The sequence below is a fragment of the Triticum aestivum genome, chromosome 4D (genome assembly GCF_018294505.1).
Source record: "Triticum aestivum cultivar Chinese Spring chromosome 4D, IWGSC CS RefSeq v2.1, whole genome shotgun sequence".
Taxonomy (NCBI): Eukaryota; Viridiplantae; Streptophyta; class Magnoliopsida; order Poales; family Poaceae; genus Triticum; species Triticum aestivum.
In genome coordinates, this window is record NC_057805.1 from 389,434,640 (window position 1) to 389,453,395 (window position 18,756).

General features: G+C 45.9%; 2 protein-coding genes and 1 pseudogene across 2 annotated transcripts; all 3 read left to right on the plus strand.

Annotated features, from left to right (window-relative positions):
• The first annotated feature begins 1,378 nt into the window (after window positions 1-1,378).
• LOC123098105 (uncharacterized) lies at window positions 1,379-4,554 on the plus strand. The gene is made up of 5 exons (XM_044519987.1): window positions 1,379-1,731; window positions 1,842-1,924; window positions 3,071-3,126; window positions 3,216-3,311; window positions 4,302-4,554. Exons 1-4 carry the CDS (start codon window positions 1,560-1,562, stop codon window positions 3,292-3,294), a joined length of 390 nt encoding a protein of 129 aa, XP_044375922.1. The 5' UTR covers window positions 1,379-1,559; the 3' UTR covers window positions 3,295-3,311; window positions 4,302-4,554.
• Window positions 4,555-10,542: 5,988 nt separating this feature from the next.
• On the plus strand, window positions 10,543-13,712 carry LOC123098106 (zinc finger MYM-type protein 1-like; annotated as a pseudogene).
• Window positions 13,713-13,805: 93 nt separating this feature from the next.
• On the plus strand, window positions 13,806-17,633 carry LOC123098108 (U-box domain-containing protein 21-like). The gene has a single exon (XM_044519988.1). The coding sequence runs from the start codon at window positions 16,061-16,063 to the stop codon at window positions 17,381-17,383; it is 1,323 nt and encodes a 440-aa protein (XP_044375923.1). The 5' UTR covers window positions 13,806-16,060; the 3' UTR covers window positions 17,384-17,633.
• The last annotated feature ends 1,123 nt before the right edge of the window (window positions 17,634-18,756 follow it).

Below are 18,756 nucleotides of genomic sequence, written 5' to 3' on the forward strand. Positions count from 1 at the left end.
GGGGTTTTCGTGTTCGATCCCCTGTACTGCATGTTTTTTTGCGAATTTTACACCGCTCGCTAGAGTACCACCTAATTGGCTGGCCCACTTGCGCTACCCGCTTGTGAGAACCTCCGCCAATCTGCCACAACGAGCGGCAGATAGGAGGTCCCGTCACAAGAGGCAGTTCGCGAGTGCAGCCCGTTTATTTTAGGACTATCTGGGCATTTGTTAAATCCCGACCGATTGCCAAAAGGCGAAATCACTAATTAAGGAGTACTCGTTGTAAAGAACACTCCATCTTTCCAGGTCATGATAAGTGGCGTACATGCAGCGCGCCACTTGTCGCACCTGGGAGTTTTTCCTTTTTTCGTAGATTCGTTTATTCAAAACGTTTTATCTCTTAAACCGTGCGTCCAAATCTCAAACCGTTTTCACCATTGGATTCCTCGCGTCGAGATCTTCAAAACTAGATCCCATGTTGATAGGTTTTGACGAACTTTTTTTCACGAAAAAAACGGACGAAAAAACCAAACCGGGAGCACGGTTTTTCCCTTTCCGAAAGAGGCACGCCCGTGCCTCTCGCGAAATCACAACCGTGCCTCTCGTGGAAGCAAAACCGTAACTCTCGTGGAAAGAAAAAAAACAGAAAACGTGTTTTTTCTTTTTCCGAAAGAGGCACGCCCGTGACTCTCGCGAAAGCACAACCGTGCCTCTGGCAAAATCAAAACCGTGACTCTCACGAAAGAAAAAAAACAGAAAATGCGTATTTTTTTCCTTTTCCGAGAGGCACGGCCGCGACTCTCGCAAAAGCACAACCGTGCCTCTCGCGGAAGCAAAACCGTGACTCTCGCGAAAGAAAAAAAACAGAAAACGCGTTTTGTTTTTCCCTTTTCGAGAGGCACGGCCGTGACTCTCACGAAAGCACAACCGTGCCTCTCGCGGAAGTAAAACCGTGACTCTCGCGAAAGAAAAAAAAATAGAAAATGCGTTTTTTTGTTTCCGAAAGGCACGGCCGTGACTCTCGCGAAAAAAAACGTGACTTTTCACGAAAGAAAAAAAAATAAACGCGTTTTTTCGCGCAAATTGTTTTTATCGAAATGCTAAGGAAGACCGGAGAAAAACCAAAACGTCGAAAAAACCTGGAAAAAACCATTTAAAAAGCCTAAAACACGTGCGAAAAAATAAAAAAACAAATCTGAAAGGAGCGTCCAGAGCGCGACACGTGGCGAATGGCTGAAAGCGCGTCAAGTGACGCTGATCCTTGCGAGGCTTCCAAAGAAGCGCTCATTAACTAGTTGATCCCGCCGAAAAGGCTCTCGGCCTAAGTAATGGAACAATCACAAGGCCCAGAAAGCGACCGGATCGAATCGCTTGCCGACGAAGCAAATCGCCGAGGCGAAGCAAGGAAGGAGACCGACGCGACTTTTATCCACCTGTCCATCCGCCCCGTAGAGACCAGGCACCAGAGACACGCACTCATTTCCCAGGACTACACAGATCGGAGAAACCGAGGCCCCCCTTCCAGCCGCGCGAGCAGCTTCTTCCGCTTCGATCGATCCAGCAAGAGAGGGGTTCCGATGGGGCTGCAGTGGATGCTCCTGACGTGCGTGGTGGGGGCGGAGGCGGCGGTGGCCGCGCTGCTCACGCTCCCGGCGCCGCGGGCCGTGCGGGCACAGATCGTCGGGCTCACCTCCATGCTTCTGCAGCCCATGGCCGCGGTGCTCCCCTTCGCCGCCTTCCAGCTACTTGGTGCGTGCGTGCGGGGCCTCGGCCTTGCAGCGGAAACTGACGCGTGCGAAGCTTCTCCTCGGTTCAGTCTCTGACGATTGATTTGCGTTTTTCCCCCCTCTGATGTGTAGATATCTACTGGAAGAACGAGCACAGGCTGATTTGCACGGGAGAGATGTGCACCTCCGAGGAGCGTGTCCGCTTCGAGAAATCCGTGAGTGAATTGAGACCTTACGTGCTCGAATTTGTCGGTATATTTCTAGGGGTTTCTACCGTTTGGTTCAGTAAGTACAGTTCCTATGGGGGGGAATCGGTAACTGTTGCTGTAGAGTGGTAGAGTACACGTCTTCGGTCTGGAAGGGGACGAAAAAGCACCAGTTGCCATCTGCCATCTGCCTTGACTTATAGCTGGATTGTGAATTGTAGCTAGACTGGGCACATGATGTGGTTTGAAAGCCAGATCGTAGCTGTTTCCACGGAGGTTTAGTGGTGATCTGGTCTTCAATTTGATATGATGTATCACCACCACTTCATTTTGACATTTTTTTCCTATTTTAAAGGCTTTATATAATATGACATGGAGATTCTGTTGTTACTAAAATGTCCTGAACTTAGAGGTCATTACTATAGAATTTTGCAATTGAAAAGAGAAAATGGATGTGTTCTGATCTTATCATCTTAACACATCACCTATTTGCATTCTAGTTTGAAGTAGCTGGGTGTGGGTGAAGATAAGAGGGTGACGATCTGACCTGGTAAATTAGTGGAAGCTTCAGCTACCATTTGCCAATGTGGGTTTCAGTTCTATATATTGTTCCTACCATGTTTGTACCAAATCGAAGATATCCATTTGCAGCTGGATTGTGCAAAATCAGCAGAGCATGCTCTTGTTATTTTTGTCCGCTCACTCGGAAACTGGCAATCCTTTAGCTATTCTGTTATATTGAGGTTCGAGGAATTTCAATCTCTTATGTCAAGAAAAATTATAGACACCCTTCTTAATTTGCCGGTTGGTTAGATACTAATTGCACGTACAAACTCGACACATAGCTGACTTAGAACTTGCATCCTACCTTCTTATTATAGTATTTTCTTAAATCCTTCATCTCTGCAGCATGTGTATAATCAATTTGTCCACATAGTTTATTATTTTCACTTGTGGCATAGATTTGCTATCATATTCAAGAATGAAAAGCGTCAATTATTTTTCTTTATGGGTATCTTTTTCTTCCTTGATAGAAGAGTGTAATTAAGCTGACCCATCAGCCAACTGTACAGTTTTCAGCCGTTTACACAAAGAAAATTGTGCTCTATTGTTGCTTTATTTCCCCCGTTTCACTTTTAGTTGTTTCTTGTGCAGATTTTCAAGTCCCAGAGGAATGTCATCCTTTGTGTTTCAGTATTTATCCTTTATTGGTAAGTAAACTTCTCTGCAGGGTCTGATTAAATAATGTCTATGAAGATTTTGTATTCAATCCTTTATTTGATGTTTTACTTCGGGATAGGTCCATCTATCGCATTTGCAAGTTCAACAAGGACATTAAGGCACTGGAGGAGGTTGAGAAGCGCATCAAGGAAGAGTAGAATCATCCTAGTTTGTGGTGAGTTATTGAACACGACTCAACGCATTATAAGTTGACTTAGACAATGCGTTTACAAGGACATGTGGTTGATTAGCTCAATGCTAATTCAAGAATAGATTTACTTGTGCACTTGAATCATAAGATTTTTCTTGTTTGTGTGCGTTGATGTGCTTAAAGGAGTAGACATCGCTAAATAATGTTGGAGCGTGCTACACTGGAACTTAGATAATATTCGGCAAATTCCTGCATTGCAACTCACTAACTCTGTGAAGTTAAGGCAACTTGGACACTTTTGATTCAACCATATTAGGGTTGTTACTCGATGAACTGTGCCCTGGTCTGATTGATTTTGCTAAGGTATTACAAACATCTGGACATGGCTCGACTAATGATGCCTGCCTAAATATGTTGATACACAATCCACTGTGTGCTTAGATTTTTTCAGTGTTTTTTTCTCTAATGTTTGCTTCATTGATACTAGTTAGTGCTCATGGATCGATTATAGTAAAGCTTGAGAGCACGCCATTCATGATCGGACATGTGAACATATGATACATTCATACATATGCCTTTTCCAATTGGTGATGGAATTTCTGAACTGTGCTTTTTCTCCCGCAAGCTGATGAATTCCAATGTGCCCATGGCAAAAATGGTCCATTAGTTTGTTAGCTAGATAAATTGATTACAACGCTAGAAGCTTCCCTAACCTGCGCTAGTTTCATGGTGGCAGAAGTTGCGGCCAGGTGTTTAAATGGCTTTCTAATTATTCAGGAACAGACAAACAACAATCTGACTTCCAGACTAGATGTAGATGTCGATATTGTATATTATACTTCGATAGAGAACCAAAGCTGATGTGAACAGATTCGTAATAGTGTGCTTATTTTACACTTCAAGATTGGTGTGTCATTACTCATTTGTTCTACTTTCATCGCATTTCCGTGCCTGTAAGTTTCTAATCAGAGAGAAATTTGAGATTCATCTTTAACTAGTCCTTCACTGATGCAGATGGATTTTGTGGTATTCCCGGCCTTCAGCAAATGTATCCAGACTTTAGGATATCCAATGTATATTTGGTTTTCCTTTGAGCAAGTAGAATGTAACCTGTTTCGACGCTTCACATCCTCCTTTCTTGGACCGGCTGTTCTATATGTAACTTGTGGCGGTGGCTACTACGAAGACATCTAAACGTTTCCATATTAGTCATCCTTGAAGTTTGAACACCTGCTAGAATGTTGTCTGGACCGACCTTTCGGTGGTCTTCCGTGTTGAAATAGTCTGGTATTTCTGTAGAATTTCACTCCTTGCTTGATGTCGAAGTTCCCAGCAGTTGAGATAGAGACCCGGTCATAAACCAAGACGGCCGTTTAAAAAAAAAAGAATTTCTAGATGGTCGATGATGTTGTGTACGTTTGTGGTGTTGGAATGGCAAACTTACAGAATTTGATGGCGTCCGACTTGGTGAAAGCCCACAGGAACTTTCTTTTGGAAACAATATGAACTGCCTTGACCTTTGCTATCTGTTGCTGTCTCGCTGATGCGGGCGTGCCACTCAAGTACTCAACATAAGCTCGAGCTCGAGTGACTTCGTAAAACCTGTAGCAAGTCAGCTGTCCATTTCATTGCACAGCTACCTTTTCCACACGGTATCGGTCTAAACGTCCGCCCTGATCTCATCAATTTAAAATTCAAATGCATAGAGCCAGATCTCATGCCGATGTTCATAGTTTTTACATGTCCGGTCACAAAAGTATTTCAGCCTAGCAGTTTCATACAAAAATAAAAGATTATTTGCCTTGCCGGACCGGCTATCCGAGCTTCCCTGCTCACTCCGGCGTGGACTGCTCCTTGCCATTCTGGCGTGGACTGCTCCTTGCCATTCGCTTCCTTCTTGGCCATCTCCTTCTCCGCCGTCTTGAGTTGCTCCTTCAAGGGCTTCAACGTCCCAAGACGAATGGCTTGCATGATCGTCCTTGCATTGTCATTCAACTCCTTCATCTTCAAGGTCAACATCTTCGAATCCTTCAAAGTGGCTGTGATCTTAACCTTTTTCTCTTCGAGCTTGAGCTTCTTCTCGGTCGCCGCAATCAACATAGTAAACTTCTCAGCCTTTTTTTCTCTCCTTTTGCTCCGTGTCATGGATCGGATTGATGCTAGTGATCAATCACGCATCACACAATAACTCATCCTTCCGCATGTTGAAACTTTCTCCTTGATTTCTCTTCTTGGACTGGCCGCAAATTCTTTTGTATCAAGGTTGTTGTCACTGTCCTGCTCCTGTTGGCCGGTGTATGTGGTGTATGTGACCGGCTGCGTGTACGTGCCACACTGTGTGTACGTTCCCGGCTATTGGGCGTGCACTTCTGGCTCTCTGAGCCATCCACCTACCCGTCCTTGAAGGAGCCTCCCCCCCCTCCCCGCGCTCATGCATCATCTCCTTGTCTGCGTCGTCATACGCCGGCTAGCTCGGTTAAGACATAACTGCGAACAGAGAGTGGGCACCGAGCTGCTACACACCCGGTGTCCGCGTCAGGACAAGTTACGGTGATGCAAACTCGGAGAAAGGAGTTGCGTCGCATTGACATTGACACAATAAGACATGTGCCCGGCGGTGGATGTCAGGGACTGCCTGTCAAGCTGCTGGGTGGCGTAGAAGTAGGTAGGCTTGTGACGGTGGCGTCCCGTCCCCTACACCACGACCACCCTGAACGTTCGACGCCACGCCTGCCGCCCCCGCCGCCCTTCTTTTTGAGCGGCGTTGCCTCCTTTGCTTTTGGTTTGAGGCGGCGGGCTTGCTATGTTGCCGAGTTGATCTTTCGGGCGGCCGTCTTCGCTCCTTCACACGTCGTCTTCGACAACTTTTCGTACAGGTCCATGTTGCGACTGCGGCGACAAAAAAAGGCAGGAATTAGGATGGGGAGCAGCAGGAGGTAGAGAAAGGGTTGATAAAGGGATGCTTTGTCGCGAAAACAGTGTGGCCAGTTTCAAATGTGTGGGCTCTCGCCTCAATGTTGGGTGGGCCGAGGGTGTCAACCGAGTCCTACGTGAGTGATGTTTGAACTCCTACAAAACCCTCTTGGTTGTTTGCTTCCGGTATGCGAGAAAACCGACACCGGATAGATCCACGGACAAATGTGTGACACCGTTAGGCCAACTCCACCGCGCGACCCCAAATGGATGTCCGTTTTGTCCGGATTCTGTCCGTTTGGGTAGGGCAATGGGGTCGTGTCCGGGCCGTTTCTAGGATGCGGTGGCCGTGCGCCCAACGCGGCGGACGTTTCCCGGCCGCATCCTGTCCGCGTACATTTTTCTTAGCAAGCCCTTAACTTTTTTTCATCATTCATTTTTGGTACATGGGAATATATCACCAAATTTTGACTAGAAAAGCAAGACCAAAGAAAACAAAAACCACAAGAATACATTTTAGAAGATATCCAACTTTCATAACTGCTCCTGTAAGTTGGATTAGTGCCTTCTCGATGCATTCATTGTTGATCTGCGGAGGAGGCTCGATCTTGCGTGCTTCTTTCTTCTTTGAGTCTAAAAAAGTAGAGGTTGCTTCCTTGCATCTAGTCTCATGTCTAACCTCTAATCTAGCAACAAGTGCACTAGTCTCATCTCTAGCCTCTATGCTAGCTAAAAGTGCACGAACATCTACTAAATTGCGCTCTATCAATATATCGATGTACTCTTCTTCCCAATACCAAAACTTACAACCATGCTACACAATAAAATTTAAGTTAGCACAACTAGTCAAATCTAAGAGCACGACCGAAGCTAAAAAGAGCACATACCCCATCGTTTAAGCACTTGATGAACACCCATCCGGGATGTTCCGGCGTTGTAGACACGCGGCGCACGACCTTCTTTGGGCAGTGGTCGCACTTAATGAGTGGCAACGGTGCGCCGACGAGCTTTTGGGCTAGCACCGAGCCCGGCCGACCGCCATTCGTGTATCTGCCGGCGGACCACCGATGATGTAGATCCGAGCGGCTAGAGGAGGAGCCACTGCCTGCATGTGGCCTTGCGGCCCTGTCAGGGCCTTCCGCCCCGGTGCCCGGCCGTCCATGGCGCGGCGCGGCCTCCCACAGCCGCGCGAGCTCAAGACCGACCGGATCCGCCCCAAATCTGGCCGGCGGGTGCGCAAATCAGGTAACCGTGGTTGGGTAGCTCGGGGGCGCCGAGGGGAAGGGACTGGGCGAGCGCGCGTCCGAGCCGCACAATTGCAATGGCGGCGGCGGCGAGGGGAAGAGTGGGGAAGAGTGGAGAAGAGTGGAGGGGGTGCCGTCGGAGGGAGGGAGGGGCGGATAGAAAAAGGCGTCCCTGTGCCACCGACGGGCGGGCCAGGGGAGGACACGTGCAGACGCCCCACCCGTCCGCGTGCTGTCTGTTTCACCCCAAAAGCGACGCAAACTTGGGCTGGGGATGGGTCGAAAGCGGACGGACAAAAATCCGTTTGCGCTCGCGCACTGGGCCGTCTGATTCGTCCGTTTTATCTCAAACAAACGCGCGCGGACATGATAGGGTCGCGCGGTGGAGTTGGCCTTAGATGTCTTGCGACGTCGGGGTAACTTGATCCGGACGCTCGGGGAGGTTTGGGGTCCGGACGCTTGGGGAGGTTTGGGGTTCAGATGTCCTATGCATGTGTGCGATGGGGTGCCCCCGAGATTCCTATCATCGTCTTCTCAAACGGCAGCGGTGAAAACTATTCACATGGTACTATGGTGTAGCGGTAGCGGGCAGTAAAACAACTTGTATCTGCACGCAAGCTGAAAACAGTGGAAGAAAGCATCGAGGTCGGCAGGCGCGATCCACCACCTCCCGCGGTAAAACACGCCAACGCGGTGACGTGGTTTGGACCGGTTCGATGTGAACCTCGTCGCCGCCGGCCCGAACGCGCCGGACGTAGGTAGAACGTCCGTCCGGGTTGAAAGAAAAAGAGGAGGAAGAAGAAGAAGGATCCCGACGGTGTCCTCCTTCCTCTCCCGATCACACTCACGCGTCGAGTAAGCCAAACCGCGTGGCAGCTGGTCGGAGGCGCAAACCAAACACGTCGGCCACGTACCGCGTTCCGTCCCGTCCGTGGCAGCGCGACAGAAAATAAACTAATCCGTACGAGGATAAACATGCATTATTATCACGACGAAGTGTCCGACTGTGGCCGCTTTGTTTATCCTAACTCCGGTCGCAACGAGCGCGTGGCTTGGGCACGCAAAGGGCCGGCGTCGTCGTTGGTCCTAGTTAAAAGAGCCCAACTCCCGTCGGCCGACCTCCATGGAACGGGAGGAAGGAAGACCAGGGACCGACCACCGATGAGCAACTATCCTTTTTTTTTTCTTTCTAGAAACAACCGAAAACGGAACGTAGATAACGTCCGTCAGCTACGGCCAGCCGGGCGGAACAACTGAAAGTTTGGTTCAGTTGGGTCAATTTGTCCAGTCCTAGTATGCATACCTACATTTCGTTTCCACAGTGCGGAACACGGACCGATCGGGAGCGGAAACAGCACGTGTAGGGGACATTCTGAACCGAATACAGGCGAGCCCTCCCACTCCCCCACTGGGATTTGTTTAGTCCAGCTTTGTTTCGCCTGACAACATGCTTCTAGAATGGAAGAATGTTAACATGTTCAGAGAACTGCATCGCTCCAAAAGATGACTATGCTCTTAGATGGAGCAAACGAACTGAAGCTATAGTGTTTTTTGCACTTCTTTTGTTTTACTTCAGTCCTGCATTGGCACACCAGTCAAAAGCCTGCAAAAACAAATGAAGCCTCTTTTTCTTTTTTGCGGGTCAAATGAAGCCTTGATTTTGACAATGATTATCATTTTACATAGATATGCTGCTAAAATAAAAATTAAAACCAACTGCTCTAATTGCTAAAACTGAACGAAAGCAACTCAGTGATGTAGTCTTGACCGAGTTGCTTTCAGGCAATCCATGTCGGACTTTGGTAGGGTCTCTGTAGCATCAAGTTCTACTGCTAGTAGCGCCTGTGGTTTGACCTACTACTAGTACTGGTTTCTAGACTATCTCGCTAGGCTACCAAACTGCGGTGAGGAGCTACTGTAACTACATTTCGTAAAACTGGAACACAATCAACGTTACGGGAGTCCACCACAAGTTAGTACCCACAATTGGCAACCGTTCATTCTCCGTGGAGAACTCAAAACTTCTCAACAAGTTACCACTCAATTCTTCAGAGAGATCGCCTAGTGACGAAACATACATCAGACTCAGGAATAACTTGCAATCCAAAGCTGACGATGGAAGGCAAGTTGCTGAATTATTCACAACAGATGAGCACTGGGAGAGATGGAAATGTTCAATGACAATAATTTACCAGCCCAACTAAGTTACCGCTTATCTACGTCGCAGCTATTTGTCCCGGTCATTTCCAATTTTCCTGAAGGAACAGATATGATGACCAGTTTGCGGAAGTATTTATCTAAACATGGGTCCATATGATCCTGTTTTCGGAATTTAAATGAAATCGTAACTTCCAAATTTCCCAAAATAGGAAAAATTCACATGAAGATACAAACATGTCTTTGTAAACTTTGCTTAAAAATATATGGGCTGTGTAAAAATCAGAATTGATTTGTATGTATTCTACCGCAAGTCCTTTTGTGATTTTTACACGTCTTGGAAATGGTCATAACATGTTGCCAGAAGTTACAATGACAAGTCTCGACCTTTTTTGCGAAAAATAAAAATAAAAAACCGCTTCCTTTTACCTACACGTATGACCCATGACCCATTCTTTTTAATGTTTTTTGTAAGTTATGGGTGTGAATTAATACTGAGTTTCAAAGAACAAATTCATCTACAAATATATGAGCTGTGTACAAAATAGAATTGATTTTTTCTGCAGTAAATTAGGTGCTTGTGTTGTGTATTCTAATGCAAGTCCTTTTGTGATTTTTACACGGCTTAGAAATGCTCATAACTTGTTGCCAAAAGTTGCAATGACAAGTCTCTACCTTTTATCTACATGTACATCCCTTTTCTTTTGCTGTTTTTTTATAAGTCATGAGTGTGATTTTTTTTCTTTCAAAATAAAAGGTTAAACCTCCGGGCAGCCCCGTTGATGAGGAAGGCCAAATTGGCCGACCGCACAGGGCCCCAAAATTTTGGGGGCCCCAGTCCAGCAAGTAATATGTATAAGGCCCAGCCAAAAACGCAATCTCAGGCAGCCCATTCTAGCGATCCCAGGCACGAACGCACCTAGCTTCTGCAGCCCGTTTTCCTTCCGTAACTCCTGTCCCAATTCCATCGCACGCAGTCGAAAGGGCAGCAGGGATAGACGGCGGCTGAGTGCCTGGTCGACGGCGGCTGAGCCACAGACGCATCGAGCAGGCAGGGGGCGACGCCCTGTACGCGATACGCGGCCGCCGACCGGCCACGCCCCAGCGCACATAATCCCTTGATCCCTTCCCTTGCCAGGGTAAGTTCTTGAATCTTGATTCTTGTCACGCACTGGTTCTTGTAGTTGTAGACAAAGCGTCCAAGCCCTAATTTATTTTGTCAGTGTAGACAGTAGGTTGTAGGCTACTTTTTTGTTAAAGGAAAAATTCAAAATCTTACATCTGGGTGAAGTCCTTTTGTATTTTCTTATAGCTATAATTCTCAGAGTTTGAATTGATTCAGATATGTTTGTCTTATTAAACAGAAAGAATCATGCATCCAGGAAGGAGGTATGATTCTGGTGCTTCAAAGCGAAGGAAGAAACAAAAAGTAAAAGAAGATACTCGAAAACAAAAGGGCGCTCTCGATAAATTTGTTGTGAAAGAACCTCAACCCAATTCTGAAAACCAAACTGTAGATGCTAATATTGATGATGCACCTAGTGGTGATCCAGAAGAGGCTGAGGCTCACATTGGTGAAACTGATGAAGGTGATGATATTAACAATGTTGACGAAGGTGATGATTCTAATCATGTTGATGAAGGTGCTAATATTGCTGCTGAAGGTGATGATTCTAATCATGTCGATGAAGGTGCTAATATTGCTGCTGAAGGTGATGATGCTAATGTTGCTGATAACACAAATAATTCTGTTCAACCTGATATATTTGATCCAAGAACATGGGATGCACTTGATCCTACAATGATTGATATTTTGGTGCAAAAAGGTCCTAAAAGAGACTTGTCTATTGAGCATGGTCCTACAGACAAATTTGGTAGAAGGTTTTCTGCACTAGCGTACACTAGAGTTCTCTTGAATGGAGAAAAGTGTGATAGAGAGTGGCTTGTGTACAGCAAAGAGCTTGACAAAGTATTTTGTTTTTGCTGCAAATTATTAAGGAAGGGACATGTGAGAGGTCAGTTAGCAAATGATGGCTTCAGTGACTGGCATCATCTTATCAGTAGACTCAAAGAGCATGAAAATGGTAGAGAACATGTCACAAATATGAGTAGTTGGTATGATTTGCGCCTCAGGTTGGAGAAGAATCAAACAATTGATAAAGTTGCTCAGCAAGAACTTGAAAAGGAAAGGGAGCATTGGAGAAAAGTTTTGCTCAGGATTCTTTTGATTGTGAAATTTCTTGCGGAACATAATATAGCATTTCGTGGCAGTAATAGCAAGGTGTACCAAGATAGTAATGGAAATTTCTTAGGATTGGTTCAAATGTTGGCAGAATTTGACCCAGTTATAAAAGAACATGTCGACCGCATCACAAGTGATAAAATCCGTGATCATTATCTTGGTCCTTCCATCCAGAATGAACTAATAAATTTGCTCGCTGCTGCAATCAGGTCTGAAATCGTTAAGAAGGTAAAAGAAGCAAAGTATTTCTCCGTTTTACTTGACTGTACTCCCGATGCAAGCCACCAAGAGCAGATGTCTTTGATAATTAGGTATGTTGATGCATCTTCAGGTTCTTTTTGCATTGAAGAATCATTCTTAGGTTTTTTGGATGTGAATGATACCACTGGGCAAGGATTGTTTGATGCTCTAAAAAATGAATTGAAAACTCTTGACCTTGATATTGACAATCTGAGAGGGCAAGGATATGATAATGGGTCAAATATGAAGGGAATACATAAAGGGGTACAAAGTAAAGTCTTGAAAATAAATCGGAGAGCTTTTTATTCAGCTTGTGGTTGTCATAGTCTGAATTTGACAATATGTGACATGGCAAAGTCTTGTCGTAAAGCATCTGATTTTTTTTGGAGTTATCCAACGCATCTACACAACATTTGCTAACTCTACTAAAAGATGGCAAATTCTCAAAAATAACATATCAGGAGTGACTCTCAAGTCATTGTCATCTACTAGGTGGGAGAGTCGTGTTGATAGTGTTAAGGCTATAAGGATTCAACTACCAGAAATAAGGGAGGCTCTACTACAAGTGGCTGAAATTGATAAAGATCCATCGACAAGTAGTGAAGCTCAATCATTGGCAGAAAATAATCTTTGTGACTTTGAATTCTTAGTGTCAATAATCATATGGTATGAAATATTATCAGCTGTTAATTTGATCAGCAAAGAGTTGCAGTCAAAGGATATGCTTATTGATATTGCTATTGAGTCTGTAAAGGGCTTGATTTCTTTCTTCACTAAGTATAGAGAATCTGGCTTTCCAAAAGCATTGGAAGCTGCAAAAGAAATTGCAAAGGAGATGGATATTAATCCAGAGTTCCGCACCAAGCGTAAAATCAAGAGAAAAAGGCAAATTGGTGAGGGTGCAGATGATTCATCTATTGTTTCACAATCAGCAGAGGAGTCATTTAGGGTCAATTATTTTCTGCATATTGTTGATCAAGCTATAGTTTCACTTAACACGAGATTTGAACAGTACGAGGGGTATGAAAAAATATTTGGTTTCTTGTTTACTTCAGATAGACTGCGATCCTTGGATGGCAAGAGTTTATTGGCTGCGTGTGTTAATCTTGAAGATGCACTTAAGAGTGGAGAACATAAAGATATTGACGGACTTGAATTGTGTTCCGAGCTACTTTTTCTGCAGGGCTCACTTCAGAAATCTATGGGCCCACTTGATATTTTGAACTTTTTGAAGAAGCGTTCCTTAATCTATCCTAATGCTGTTATCGCATACAGAATTTTGTTAACCATTCCTGTGACAGTTGCATCTGCGAAAAGGAGCTTTTCTAAACTCAAGTTGTTGAAATCCTACTTGCGTTCTACAATGACACAAGAAAGACTGAATGGATTGGCAACAATAGCACTTGAAAATGATGTCTTGGAGAAGATTAATTATGAAGATTTGATCGAAGATTTCATATCAAGAAATACTAGAAGAATGCTGCTTTTTGGTAGAAAATGAGGTCAGTTTATAAGTGTATTCCTTCAGTACCATATTTACTATTTTACCGTTAGTATTTGATATATTTCCTAAATATTGCAACAATAAGATATATTTGAAGTTAAATAATTAAGTGGGAGTATGCTTTACTTGCATTAGTTCTTCAGTTATATATGGTTTAAAAAAATAGGGCCCTATTTTGATTTTCGTCCCGGGCCCCCAAATTTCTGGAGACGGCCCTGCCTCCGGGCCTGTGCATCTAAGAATGCATACATCCATAATATTACTGAATTTGATGCAAGGCAACATGGCCAAAGTCATCAACGTGCAAGAAAAAAACATAACTGAATTTTCACGGTAACGTGCCTCTGTTGTATGTATTACTCCTCTCTGGACCAACAACTTGCCCCCATTAATACTTTGAAACATTTGCATCAGGATATTAATTTCTTGTGCACCCCCTACAAAAATATATTGTTCTAATATAAAAATATGACCCTTGGCGAAAACTAGCCTAAATGATGAAAACTAGGCACGTGGATGAACTCTATTGAAATAATAAAGTTATTTCACAACTTCTTAGATTTCAAAAAATTTACCGAGCAAAGAACAACAAGAGCAGAAAAAACAATGGTAGGGTGGTGACATCCATGATCTAGTGCTATCGCTCGAAGCTACCTCCTCTCAACCTATTCTCCCTTGCCCCGAACTGACATGTTTGGAACCTAGGTGTAGATAAATCTGAATTGGAAAATAATTTGGTAATTGCAAAAGAATATAAAAAAATCATGATTTTTTCTAGAAACAATCATGATCAAGTGTTTACACTTGCATAAAAAAATTGCGGAAGAATGCTTTTTATGGTATTGTGGGCGAAAGAAAAATAAATGAGCACTACATCATAGTTACTATTCACTCCTTTTGTTCGCAGTTTTTTTGCCCTGAAGTCGATGGGAGTTCGCAAAACTTTTTATATGAGTACACCAGTAGGTCAAGTTTGTTACCCAAAAAAAATATTTTTTAATTTTTTGAATTGCTAATTTTTTCGTATCACGTCCATCTTCGCCCAGGTTCATCCCTCCTCCCCCCTATGATATTCCCGCCAATCCAACACCTCCCCTTCTCCCCAACCCTTATCACCGCCCTCCTTCCTCCCCTTCCTTTCTAGAGGCGGGGTGTGCCGATGCGTTGGATCAAGAATATTCGGTCCAACATCAACCTAGACAACCTCCCCTTCCCCTTCTTCCTCCTCTACGCCCTAAATCGATGATGCTCCGATGTTGTTGTAAACCTCATTGGGCTAATTTTTTTGCTTATATATTTTTCTATTCGAAAAGGTGCGATGGCACCCGGGAGTCCCGACACCCCGCTATCCTATGCGTTCAACGTTTTCAAGATTCGTGATGTGGTGTGGACAGCAGCAGGCCACTTGCGTTGTCATGTTAGTTAATCAGGCAATTTACAGAGTCGAACAGGGCACGGTACTAGGCTGCAGCATGCAGAGTAGGTATGGCAACTGTTCCCGACTAGCTTGTCAGGCCCGGCTACTGTAGCGCGAGATGTTCCAGCGGCCCGTCATGTCATTCTTATCTATCTTTTCTTCTGTTCTTTTTTTGAGTGAAGAGAGAGGAGAAAGGTGAGGAGAGAGAGCCTTTTTTATGAGCCAGAGAGAGGACTAATGGAAGGAGACAGAGGCTGTGACCTGTGCGAGAGAGAAGAGACATGAGAGAAAATAACTGTTTTCCATGGAGGACAGAGAGGCTGTGAACGGAGAGAGAAGAAGGTGGCGGCACACTTTTTATTAGCCCATGAGAGAGACAGAAATGTCAGAAGAGAGAGGTTGTGAGAGAGAAAAATAATTGTTTTCCAGGAGAGAGAGCGACGGTGAATCTTGGGAGGAGAGAGTGATTTCACTGTAACTGTTCAAGTAGGCATGTTAAAACAAGAACCATCACAGTGCCTTGCACAGATCTCCAAAACTTTGTTTTGGATGGACGGTGCTGATAGAAGGGAGTCTAGGCACCCGGGTTCTAAAAATCTAGTCTCTTTTCTATTTGAAGGAAGAAAGAAGGCCATGATCACGTTGCTTTGCTCCAAAAAAGAAGGCCATGCTGGCACCTAACTGCGCATAGGTAGGTCCTCAAATCAAAAGAAAAGAGAACAAAGAAGTGAACATCGGTAAGGCATGACCAACCCGACCGTTTCCTCCTACCCGCGGCTTACGCCCCCTTTTCATTCAAACATAGGTGAACATCGGTACGTTCCATTCAACGTCAACCTTCCCGATTCAAACCTTTACCCGTCCGTTCCCTCCCCTATTTGAACCCTTCTTCCCACCACTCCAGTCTTCGTATTCAACTCTTCACACCCCCACCCCACCCAGCTGCCCGCCACACGCGCCCAACACGCCCGCTCTGCTCCATCGTCTCCATCAGCCCATCCATCGAACCACCACCTAGCCATCACCTACCCTTTCTCTTCCTCGGCCGATCGATCCATGGCGCTGCTGGCACGGAGGTCGAGGAGGGCGGCGACCAAGGCGGCGGCGCCGGTGGCGGTGGAGCTGTCCATCCCGGCGCACTTCCGGTGCCCGATCTCGCTCGACCTCATGCGCGACCCGGTCACGGCGCCCACGGGGATCACCTACGACCGGGAGAGCATCGAGGCGTGGCTCGACACCGGCCGCGCCGCCGTCTGCCCCGTCACCCACGCCCCGCTCCGCCGCGACGACCTCGTCCCCAACCACGCCATCCGCCGCGTCATCCAGGACTGGTGCGTCGCCAACCGCTCCCGCGGCGTCGAGCGGATCCCCACGCCCAAGATCCCCGTCACCCCCGTCCAGGCCTCCGAGCTCCTCTTCGAGGTCGCCGAGTCCGCGCGCGCCCGCGACCGCGGCGCGGCCGCCCGGTGCGCCGCCGCGGTCGCCAGGGTCAGGGCCCTCGCCAGGGAGAGCGAGAGGAACCGGCGCTGCTTCGCGTCCATCGGCACTGGCCGCGTGCTCGCCGCGGCGCTCGAGTCGCTCGCGGCGGGCGGCGGCGAGCCAGCCGGGGGTGTTCTTGAGGACGTTCTCGCGGCATTGGTCCGCATGGCGCCGTTGGACGGGGAGACCGCCAGGATCTTGGGATCGCCGCGCTCGCTGGGCTCGTTGGTCGCGATCGCCGAGAATGGAAGCTTGGCGGGAAGGCTCAACGCCGTGATGGCGATCAAGGAGGTCGTGTCCTCGTGCGACGGAGCATGCACGGATTTGGGCGTGAAAGCCGACGACATCGTGGACGCGCTGGTCAAGATCATCAAGGCTCCCATCTGCCCACAGGCTACCAAGGCAGCCATGGTCGCCGCCTACCATCTGGCGCGCTCCGACGAGCGCGTCGCGGCGCGCGTAGCCAGGACCGGTCTCGTGCCGGTGCTCGTCGAGTCCCTCGTCGACGCCGACAAGAGCGTGGCAGAGAAGGCGCTGGCGTTGCTCGACGCCGTGCTCGCGTCGGAGCAAGGCCGCGAGAGCGCGCGCATGCACGCGCTCACCGTGCCCATCCTCGTCAAGAAGATGTTCCGCGTGTCCGACCTGGCCACCGAGCTCGCCGTCTCGGCGATGTGGAGGCTCGGCAAGAACGCGGGGGGCGACGAGGGCGCAGCGACGAAATGCCTGGTAGAGGCGCTGCGGGTCGGAGCCTTCCAGAAGCTGCTGCTTCTCTTGCAGGTTGGCTGCCGGGACGCAACCAAGGAGAAGACCACCGAGCTGCTCAGGATGCTCAACAAGCACAAAGGCGTAGGGGAATGCGTCGACGCCATGGACTTCAGAGGGCTCAACAAGCTGTCCTGAATCACAACTTGTGTAAAGAAACATTGTAGGATAGATGGATGTGTAAGCTAGCAGATTGGTAGGATAGTTGGATGTAAATTCTTCTCCCTTTTTGCGTTTGCCAGGTGTTAGCTAGATTCAAACTTTTTTTTTTTTTAGAAACGCTTGAACGCTACTTGAGAAACAAATAAAAGGCTTAAGTACAATGCAACTGTCGATAGATCTTCCCGCTGCTTGAGATCTTGTTATCAAACTTCTTATATATTCATAATACTGAACTTCTTTTACTTACCACTAAATATATTCTTTTGGTGATATTTTTACATTTTAAATAATATTTTAAAATCTTACTTGTTGAACGAACATAATTGTTCATATATATTAAGTTACACATTTCCATGCAATTCTAGCATTAATAATTGAAAGTACATCTTTTGACCAAAACTATAACTAAGTTATATTTTGTTGATTATTTATATTTTGGGTGTTCTTTGAGATAATATTTAGTCCAAATAAAATTAACTCTAAATCCAAGCAAAAAAAAGTATGGCATCACTCGACATCCATCCGTTAATGTGTTCAAATATATTTTTGTGGTATTTGTCCGTAGTTTATTATGCACAAAACTTGATAAAGTGTTGTCGAGTGTATGAAAGAAAAAAATGCTAGATGGTTCTCGAGTATAATAGTATCAAGTTTGGGCATAATTAGATCGTGAATTCAAAAAGTGTACGGGGTCTCACCAAATAATATGTTCAAACCGCATTCTGAGCATCAAATGCGCATAAGAGATTGCAAGATACCCATGTATATGGCAGATCAGGCAACAATGTGAAATCATCGTACATTTAAGTAAGATATGCCGTGAATAACTAACATACGGACCTAGATGAGGAACCATTGATACACATCGAATGACAAATGCGACCCACGCAATGCATCCAATGTTCCAATCAACTCCAGCTCCGTATTCTCAGGGAGCTTGGATTCTTTGAAGATTAGAAATACAAATCAGACCAAGTATTTCAAGTCCAACGACCACGACGTGGCATAGTATAAGTAATTCACCTAACATCGAGTCCGACCCGATGCCGCTGGTTTTAAAAAAATATACTCCTTCAATACAAATTAATTAATCGTTGCTTTAGTACAACTTTAATACTACAAAGTTGTATTGAAGCAACAACAAATAGTATGGACTGGAGGGAGTAGTATTTTTTTTTGACTGGAGGGAGTAGTAGATGCTGCCCCTACAAAAATAAAGTTAATAAGGTGGTGATCATACATCTGCTTGTATTGTTCTATTGACTTTGTAAAAACAAACTTCCTAGAGAGGGTGATAAAAGTAGAAATATATAAATGCTGCATAACACCCAGCTGATTCTAATCAGCAT